Below are 11,182 nucleotides of genomic sequence, written 5' to 3'. Positions count from 1 at the left end.
TACAGGTTGAGTTACAAACATGTACTCATACGGTGCACAGACATGTAGTTTGCATATATGCCAAACTGCTCCAATGAGTACATCCAGACATCACTCTCCTCCTGCACATCCCCTTCTCCTTCTCCTGGTCTTTCATTGGAGCTATGTGCTCACTGTGCCTGTGTTATCCACACACACAGAGGCGGGAGGGGGGATGAGCTGTGCTTGCCTCAGTCACTCTGCACAGTGACATCCCTCAGGCTGCATATCAGCACATTGCTCTTTCTTAATTCATATCCCATTGTGGATTCATTGTCTCTGGTGTATCATTAATTTTACCACCCTCCCTCACTGTTTTTAGGGGGAGGTGAGAGGGATCTGAAGCCGTGAAGATGGCGACAGGAATGAGTTGGCAGCAGCAACAGCATTACTACGGTGGAGGGGCTTCTACCAGTGCTGCCAAGTTTGTACCCTCATCTCCTGGTGTGATGGCACATCAAGCTGGTCTGAGCATGGAGTATACTGCAGAACTGCACCTTAAAATGAGCAAGAAGATAGCACAGCTGACCAAGGTAACCAGCACTCGCAGAGGGGGTTAAATATGTTGCAATAGATACTTTTGATGGCCTTTGAAATATTGTCCCCTGATGACATAAATTAGGAGGTTTGTTAATTAATATGGCTTACTTTGTTAGGTATTTGCTAAATCAATTTATTATAGGTTTAAATAAACCAAAACAGACACTGAGGTATTTCTAACTTTTCAAATATGATACTAATATTTACATATGAGAACTTGGCTTTGCCAATGCTGTAAGTTTGATAAGCTGCATACTTTGTACTGTGTAGTCTACTGTACATATGAGTCCATCATGCTAACTAGCCATGCTAACTTTGCAGATTATTTATAGATGGGATATCACATGTAGCAAGATGCATCCTTACAGCTATCTTCCCTTATGGTATAGTAGCATGCAGAACCCCCCACAAATCATATGCTGTGCAATGAAATGTCTTTGCGATGGTTTCTATTTGTGATTTTCAAGAACATTGATCTTTGGCTGACCACCCCCAGAAGATCACCCTTGCTTAATTGGAAATATCATCCCCACATAATCCACACTAGGTACCTCAGCATATCAAAACAAGAATGAAAATCTGACTAAAGCAATAGATTGAAAAATAAACTTTTTCTTTAGTTTCCTTTTCATTCCTCTACTTGAAGCTACAGTAACAGGAGCCATCTTTTGTATTAAAGTACTATCTGCCGAGTCCACAGCCTTCTCATTTGCATGCAGAGCCTCTGGCAAATGGTGTCGTATACAATGGCATATAGCAAAAACTCATTTATATAACTAATAGTAACAAAAATAGTTTATGAGTTAGGCACAATTAAATGATTGATTTTAATTGTTCTGGTGGACGTCAGTAAAGGAATCATACTATTGTTCATTAATTTGTTCTGTATATTTATGTGTTTCTGGCATTAATGATCAAGTGGTAGTTTATCCAGTTTCTCTAGCGCAAGATGGAATCTGCTGACATGAATCATTTTGGATTAACAAAAATATAATTTATATGTTACGTGAAGGCCTTATGTACCTCTACTTTGACACAACTTGTTTGGATGTAGTTTTATTCACCTGGCTTCCTTGCTGGAATGCTGAGAACACACTGGACCAGTCACTGCCTGTCTCTCAGTGCTCAGAATGGAGACATCTAGATGGCTCTTTTGTCTGCTGATAAATGAGAATATAAACATGCAGGAGCTTTTCCTGTCTCTTGCCATTTTATTTTGCAGAATGGTTCAATCAAACTGTTTCTATGCAAATGCAACCAGTGACATTGTGCTTAGGTGCAGGGGTACACACATTTATAGAAAACTTGGGAGACTGGCAGCTTGAGAGCTGGGCAATGGGTGCCTGTATATATAAATGTAAATTAGCCAGGAGGGAATCTTAGATGCCCTGCAATCTTGGTTCAGTAGGACGTCAAGCGCGGCTTAAGGGTTTCTTACTCAAATGCACACATTTTTTGTTGGCAGGGAAAAAGAAATAATGTTTTATAAATGTTCACTTAATGTTAAAGAGAAGCAACCAAAGGTATCACTTTTGCCATTTTGGAATGTATTAATACACTGGTATTTAAGACATTTCTATTTAAAATAACAACTAGGTTTGTTTAATACAATACTGCTATGTGGTATGAATGCATTTGCTTTGCTGTAAATGTTTATGTTATACAGAAAACTGTGTGTCCTATTGACATTCCAACATAATCCTGAAACTATGACCTATATATACCAAGGGTGCGAAAGAACAGCAGGAAGAGATTGTGCAAAAACCTTAACAGACACTGATAAATCTAAACACTGTATACCTGTATCATGTTACATGCTATACAGTTTGAGAAAAATAGATAGAATTAACTAAATTTCTCTGTATTGTATTATTGGTTATTTATTTATGATTTTATACAACAGAAAATTACACTACTTAAGGATTACATTTGATTTTATGCCAATATTGTGAAATAATTGTTAATAGAATACATGCCAAACACAGAAAAAAAATCTTAGATGTGCACATTTTGTCAGCTGGTTAGTGTCGCTATAAATTGTATAGGATAGAGGAAATTGGCTGACCTTTTTACCTCTGTTGATTGCTTTCTAGGTTAATGTATTCAAATGCTGTAAAACAATAAATATAATTGTGCGCATCACATGATGACCAAGGGCAGCATTTAAATAATCTTGGAAACATTCAGGCATTCTAGATGTGTGCGTGCGTGTGGTTGGGTATGTACTGGATTATAGAATTTATTCACAAATATACAAAATATACATTTTGTTATTGTGTCAGTCAATACATGTCTAACATTTCTGCAGAATGTTATTTATTAGTCAATTCATTCCATTATTTCTACTTTTGATAGCTACTTTATGTGACTGAGATGTTAGTAAGAACTGGTTGTCTGGGGCAACATTGTCTTGATGGATTATTAAATTAGACACTGTTAAGTTAAAGTGTTCCTATATTCAGCCTGAATAGATGATTTAGCTTGTTCCGCTGTCCATATTCAGAACTCTGTACCATGTGATTGTTATTCTTCTACAATCAGGGTTGGACTGGCCTACAGGGGTACAGGGGAAATCCCCGGTGGGCCCCACTGCCATAGGGCCCACCCCCTCCTCTAGGTGTCAGGTTAAAGACCTCAAATCATACATTGTCACTCTTTTAGATGGTCAGTTACCTGGTGGAGTAGTACCACTGATCAACATGGGTTAGCCAAGCGTCTGAGTGACTGGTCACACCCCTTAAGCATGGGTCTCTACCACTGCATTACCCCAGTGGGCCCTTTATGCCCCAGTCCGACACTGTCTACAATACCAATTACATTCGTATTGCCCCTTCCAAAACTCTGCATTTTTAGTCATGGTCTGTCCGTGGGACTAGCCAAGTAGGTCATCCAGTGTAGCACTGGTCATTCTGCTTAGCTAACCTCATGAAGCGGGGCCACATAATACAGCAAATTAATAATTGGTCTCATTTAAGACTACTAAAAGCAGTCCTCATACCTCTCCTGTAATATAATTGACTCAATTATGGTTATATGTTAGTATTGTGTTATAACTTTCCTTTTAGACTGGGTACACACCTAAACGACTGGCAATCGTGCCGATGTTCAGGGTCATTTGTCTTCACCCTGGACATCGCATGATTGCCGGTACACACTTGAAAGATGTAATGAAAGACAGAACAATCACTGTTCCGTCCTTCATTAACTTGTACCAGCTCACATGCGATATAGTATGATTGACTGTGCAGCACAGCCAATCACACGATATCACATGCAACCGCGGCTACGCGCAAATTGGGCATACACACTGCACGATATACCCGATTTTTCGTTCCGATTTGGGTAAATCGGCCAAATCGGGCCCATATAGTACAGGTGTGTATGCACCCTTAGACCATGCATTTGCTGTTGTAGAGTGACACATTTCTGTTCACAATAGAGATTTCTGTGCGTTTTGGTCAGTTAGCCATGGTTAGAAACAATAGATATGGAACCATAGAGTGGAAGGAATGTATATAAATATCACAATGCAGAATAGATATTACAGTAGTGTACTTATTTGGCCAAACTATAAGACTAAGTAAAAATTAAAATGTGTGTGTGTGTAGCGAAGACAGGTGAAGACAAAAGCTGTGTTTATTTCAACATTTCGAGGACCGGATCCTTGTCATCAGGACAACCGCCTCCTTTCGCTACATGTATGGGGATTCGTTCTGCCAGAGGAAGGCACCGGCAGCAAGTACCTTGTTTTTTTCTATTTGAGTGTCGGATTATTTGCTGGTGAGATATATATATATATATATATACGAAAAAGACGCTTGCCGCAAGCGAGTTGCACGGATCCTGGTTGCACGATTGAAGGCGCGACTGCAGCAATACTGTGTGAGGACACATCTGTACATTGTACAGGTTGAGTCTCCCATATCCAAAATGCTTGGGACCAGGGGTATTTTGGATATCGGAATATTCCGTATTTTGGAATAATTGCATACCATATTGATAGTCTTAGGAATAGGGCCCAAATCTAAACACAGAATGCATTTATGTATTATATACACCTTATACACACAGCCTGCAGGTAATTTTATACAATATTTTCAATAATTTTGTGGCTCAAACAAAGTTTGTGTACATACCTGAAATTCATTTATGTGTCATATACACCTTATACACACAGCCTATAGGTCATTTTATACTTTATTTTTAATAAGTTTGTGCCTTAAACTAAGTTTGTGTACATTGAACCATCAAAAGTCAAAGTTATCACTATCTCAGTCATGCTAAAAATATTCCGTATTTCGGAATATTCCGTATTTCGGAATATTTTGATATAGGAGACTCACCCTGTATTAACAATGGATGTTTTATATGGCTTTAATGTTGCTCTTATTTTATATAGTGAGATTTCACCAGTGTATAATTTTCTATTAGTCAAGCTGTAACACAAGGGCACTTCTTAATTTCTGCATTCGATTGTTGAGCAGAAACAAATTCCTCCATGCCAAGGGATCTATCAGTCGGTTTTCAGTCTAGATGGGCCTCCACTAGCATATTTAAAAAAAATACTTTTATTCAGATTTTTTTTTTAAACCACTCACCAAATGTATTCATATAAATAAGTAAAATATTTGTAAGTAGAAAATGGGTGTGCTACATACATTATACAGTGAGTCCTTAATAACTGGGTGTACTAAGGAATGTGTTTCCTACATACAATTGCATTTTGTTATGTACATGTACTCTTATTGCTGATTACTAAATTAATAGAGTTATCATAGTGTGAGCCATAGGTGATAATAAATGTGTGATCTAATGCAATACGTAACATCTTTTTCTGCATTTGTTTAGTATAATCAAACCCAACTTGCAACAAACATTTGTTTGTGGTAAACACAAGAAATAATATGGGTGTTTGAATGTAGGACTTTGCGCTGAGCTCTATTGGAAAGTAAGCTAGATGATGTGATTGAGTTTGACACAGTTTATTCCTGTATAATTACAAGGACATTGCTTCCATGCTGTTGATAGGCGTATGATTGGCCAATGTTTCAATTAAATGAGAGCTTGAGAGCAAAGCATAGCAGGTTTGCCAATCTGATAATAAAAACAAAACAGCTTTTCAGCATTTGTATTCCTAACTTATATACATGATCTTTATTTTTATTTATTTTTATGCAAGCAATGAATATGTGTATCAAGCCATGTTGATTTATTTAGGCCTGTAATTACAGGCTTAGTATGAAAGCATTTACATGTGTTTTCAAACCCATTTAGTGGGTGAGTGGTGAAGCCGTTTGTGGGTGGTGACAGGGGCTGGCCATTAAACATGGGGGAGTGGAGGTGCAGACGCAGGCGTGTCTGAGCGTCCGAACGCCGTTTCAGAGGCGTGCATAATTAAGAGGCAGCGTCATAGTACATGTCATCTGGCTGGATTTTACACTGAAGTGCTCGCAGTGGTTGCGGTAGGGTATGGTCAACCACAAGCACTGCGATCACATCCGATGGTACCCGATGTACTGATGGTTGCATACGCTTCCTGGAGATGACGTGCGCAAGTGGGCATCTTAAGGCAGGCTGGTGGGCGCCTGCATAAACAATGCGATCACACGCCAAGACATAGTGGGCGTGCGAATGCCTTGCCGTGCGATCGCCTGCCTTCCCAAATTTGCATACGCTGGGTGCGAGTGAACGCATCTAGCGAGTAGGTCTGAATGAGGTCCACAGTTCCAAAACGAGTCAGACACAGGACAGACCTTTTCTACTGTGGCGACCTTTTCTACTATTCCCAGATCTGCGCCGTTCACACTGCACACGGGTGCAGTGGAACACTTCTCCCGGCGCTTGAAGATGACATCATCTCCAAGCGCCGAGAATCACGGAAATTCCCATGCTGTAAACGGGACCCGAGTCGAATGACCCAGGGTTCCCGGTTACACTGCAGGGTTTCACGGGTTGTTCCTGTGTAAAACCCTGCAAGTTACCTGGGTTGGATTGCCGGGTCACTCGACCCAGCAATCCAACCCTGGCCCCTTTTACACCAAGGACCAACCCGGGTTAACCCTGCAATAACCCGGGTTTTAGCTCTGGTGTAATAGTGGTATTATTGTTAGTACTAAGACAAAGTATAGTCTCATCTATCCATTTAACAGTACTGTTTTCCTATTAAGTGTAGATGTCTTTAATGTCTCAGTATCTTTCTGATATTCACATCAGGAAATAGTTAAAACATTAGCCATGCTCACAAAATGCTGAGCATACTGACTGTGAACACTGGATAACTCAATAATCTCTGGACATTGAATGTAGACTGCTCCAGTTGAAAACACAGCCAAAAAATGGTATTATAAAGCAAATGTTGTTATTAGCGATAAATGTATCATGTCATTGATTGAATACATCTTTATGGAGAGAAAACACCTACAGCTCTATTTTTGTTTTTTAATGGAGAATAAATATATACCTTTGTTCTGGTATCATCATCTCATGTAATAAGAGAACTGAAATGAATGAAGAAATGCCAAATTTTTTTATTTTGTTCATTTGTCAATAGTCTACTGGGGCTGAAATGATGGTGGGACCACATGCTATGTGACACTCTCCAATAAAGAAACTTATTTTTGATGTTGGTACGAACCCTTCTAATCAATTCCTTGTGGGTGTTTCTATATTGGCTATTTTTTTACGATTTTATTTATTTATTTGCATGTCTTCTGTACACTTCCTGTTTTCAGAGCCATTACCGGTAGTGCTTATGTAAATGGGAACTAGAAGTGTACCAAATGACGCCACTTTCAAAAGTGATGTCACATGTTATACATGCGCTATTTGGTTATTCGGTCTGCAGATTCCATTTTGAAATAAATATTTGCCCACACATGTAACAGGAAATATTGATTCCCAGTTTCCTGTCTTTGGGCCATATACAAGGCAATGTTTGATATGTTTTTACATGCTCTTATTCTTTTTGCTGATATAAGTCCATTTGATGAATGAAATGCGTTTATGTAATACATTTTATTGTCCTTCTTTTTAAAACACTCACGGGAGCTCATCTCCCCCTGTTTGGACCCATCACAGCAATTTTAAAGATACATCTAACAACTTTCTTATGGTGTGCATAATTATTGCACTTCTGTTATAACCGCTTCCTTGTAGTCAGGGCCATGTAGAGTTGTACCTCCCATACCCCACTAATGGTGGCCCTGGTTCCATGACATACCAAAATCTGATCACGCAACATATGCATACAGTAACAAGCCTCTCTTACATGATAAAAAAAATATATAAGGAGGTTTTAGGAATTGGTCAAGTATCAGATTTCATATCTGATACTGTACTAACCCCTAAAACCCCCTCATATAATTTTTTATAATGTACAGCATTGCAGGCACATTTCAAACCCATTACTTAGACCATTTCTTGTCAAAATTTTAGATGTGAACCTGCTATTTTAAAAGAGCACCAATACTCTGCATTATTTGTATCTTCAGTGGTAAACAGACATAGGGCTTATAGTAATATGAGAGTGAGAAGAAGATAAATGATGATATAGTGTAAGGTAAAATTATTTTACAGAAAGTATAGATCCATTTATTAGAGTCCTACCGATGTAGTGGGTACTCACACAGTAAATACAGATATTGCTAATGTTAAAACTTAGATAGAATATAGTAAAGGGGAAAAAACAGAAAGCACTAGCCACACTTTTTCCTGCCGTTGCCACTGTTGTGTTTCATGCCCTTTCCTCTTGATTCATGTTATTATTCTTATTGTGAGAGCAGGGCAATGGTGTTTAATACATTATAACTGTAATTTTTGTGTTGGAAACTTATAATGGGCTGTTTTATTGTGCAAATAATTATTTTGAATTTCACTGGACATAGTGCCAAAAAAAGTTCCAAGAATTGGCAGTCATATATTTGGCTCACATTTTGGCACAATCTAACTTTATTGACATGTAAATGTAACACTTTCTCAAACACGCTGCTGCTGCAAATTACAACACATTGGCGAATGTAGTCAGTAAAACAAAATGAAAGGACTATTCAGCCTAATGGTGCATACACACGGGACGTTCGTCAACGATAACAATATCGTTGAACGATCTCCCATGTGTGCTGGATGATCAATATCGATCATCCGGCACACCACCACTCACCAACGATGGCCAGTGACATGCGATCAACAATCGCGGGTCCCTATAGTAACCTGGTCGATATCGACCAGGTTGGCCTGCATGCACGGGCGATGGACGATATCGTTATCGTCCATACATGCCCGCGCATCGCAGGTCGTTGGTGGGTTGGAGGCACCGAAAAATGCACAATATGAATGATAATGATATGATCGATATCGCTATCGTTTATATCGTGCATTTTAATTGTACCATGGGTACGCACCTTAAATGTATATTTTTATGTGGTATACAGCAATATATTCTTCAAACCTTCTATTATTCTGTTTATTTCCAGTACCAGTCTCTTTATATAGACTCATGGGGATTTACTAAAGTGAGAGTTTTTAGAAGTGGAGATGTTGCCCATAGCAACCAATCAGATTCTACTTAAGATTCTACTTCTACACCTTCTAGAAGATAATAGCTGGAATCTGATTGGTTGCTATGGGCAACATCTCCACTTCTAAAAACTCTTACTTTAGTAAATATACCCCATGGTATCAGGCATTTGTTGGGCAGTGACTAGGAGGGAGCTATCCAGATGCATAAAGATGGTCTGTCTTATAAGTGTGTTATGTATAGCTGAATTGGTTGCAAACTCAGATATTTAATCACTCAAATTGGAGGCCATACTCTGATGGACAATTTGCACCTAGCTTGAGGATAGCGCAACACACTCTGATGGACAATCTGCACCTAGCATGAGGATGGCGCAACACACTCTGATGGACAATCTGCACCTAGCATGAGGATGGCGCAACATACTCTGATGGACAATCTGCACCTAGTATGAGGATGGTGCAACATACTCTGATGGACAAGCTGCACCTAGCACAGGGATGGTGCAACATACTCTGATGGACAAACTGCACCCCATGGGGATGGTGCATCATACTATGATGGACAATCTGCACCTAGCGTGGGGATTCTGCAACATACTCTGATGGACAAGCTGGACCTAGCATGAGGATGGTGTAACATACTCTGATGGACAAGCTGGACCTAGCATGGGGATGGTGCAACATATTCAGTGGACAATCTGCACCTAGCATGAGGATGGTGTAACATACTCTGATGGACAAGTTGCAACTAGCATGGGGATTGTGCAGCATACTCTGATGGACAATTTGCAACGAGCATGGGGATAGTGCAACATACTCTGATGGACAATCTGCACCTAGCATGGGGATGGTGCAACATACTGTACTCTGATGGACAATATCCACCTAGCATGAGGATGGTGCAACATACACTGATGGACAAGCTGCACCTAGCATGGGTATAATGTAACATACTCTGATAGACAATCTGCACCTAGCATTAGGATGGTGCAACATACTCTGATGGACAAGCTGCAACTAGCATGGGGCTGATGCAGCATACTCTGATGGACAATTTGCAACGAGCATGGGGATAGTGCAACATACTCTGATGGACAATCTGCACCTAGCATGGGGATGGTGCAACATACTGTACTCTTATGGACAATCTGCACCTAGCATGAGGATGGTGCAACATACACTGATGGATAAGCTGCACCTAGCATGGGGATGGTATAACATACTCTGATGGACAATCTGCACCTAGCATGGTGATGATGCAACATAATCTAATGGACAATCTGCAACTAGCATGGGGATATTGCAGCATACCCTGACAGACAAGCTGCTTCTAGCATGAGGATGGTGTAACATACTCTGATGGACAAGCTGCAACTAGCATGGGAATGGTGCAAAATACTCTGATGGACAATCTGCACCTAACATGGGGATGGAGCAACATACTCTGATGGACAAGCTGCACCTAACATGGGGATGGTGCAACATACTCTGATGGACAATCTGTACCTAGCATGAGAATGGTGCAACATACTGTACTCTTATGGACAATCTGCACCTAGCATGAGGATGGTGCAACATACACTGATGGACAAGCTGCACCTAGCATGGTGATGGTGCAACATACTCTAATGGACAATCTGCACCTAACATGGGGATATTGCAGCATACCCTGACAGACAAGATGCATCTAGCATGAGGATGGTGTAACATACTCTGATGGACAAGCTGCAACTAGCATGGGGCTGGTGCAGCATACTCTGATGGACAATTTGCAACGAGCATGGGGATAGTGCAACATACTCTGATGGACAATCTGCACCTAGCATGGGGATGGTGCAACATACTGTACTTTTATGGACAATCTGCACGTAGCATGAGGATGGTGCAACATACACTGATGGACAGGCTGCACCTAGCATGGGGATGGTGTAACATACTCTGATGGACAATCTGCACCTAGCATGGGGATGGTGCAACATACATTGATGGACAATCTGCACCTAGCATGGGGATGGTGCAACATACATTGATGGACAATCTGCACCTAGCATGGGGATGGAGCAACATACTCTGATGGACAAGCTGCACCTAGCATGGGGATGGTGCA

At 40.3% G+C, this 11,182-nt stretch overlaps 1 protein-coding gene across 6 annotated transcripts in view; it reads left to right on the top strand.

The window, feature by feature from the left end:
* Nucleotides 1-259: 259 nt before the first annotated feature.
* The window catches only part of FAM184A (family with sequence similarity 184 member A), a 350,858-nt gene continuing 339,935 nt past the window's right edge, over nucleotides 260-11,182 (top strand). For 2 of the 6 annotated variants that reach the window (XM_088480986.1, XM_088480983.1), the window contains exon 1: nucleotides 264-551. In XM_088480986.1, the coding sequence (XP_088337112.1) occupies nucleotides 372-551 (180 nt within the window). In that variant the 5' untranslated portion in view covers nucleotides 264-371. Of the gene's footprint in view, nucleotides 552-11,182 lie in introns of all 6 variants that reach the window. The other 4 variants (XM_088480987.1, XM_088480985.1, XM_088480982.1 and 1 more) reach the window with 4 other exon arrangements.

Source organism: Taudactylus pleione, unplaced genomic scaffold (assembly GCF_031769625.1).
Source record: "Taudactylus pleione unplaced genomic scaffold, aTauple2 ptg000259l, whole genome shotgun sequence".
NCBI lineage: Eukaryota > Metazoa > Chordata > Amphibia > Anura > Myobatrachidae > Taudactylus > Taudactylus pleione.
The sequence above is the reverse complement of the archived record's forward strand: the minus strand, read 5'-3'. Positions and strand labels throughout refer to the sequence as shown.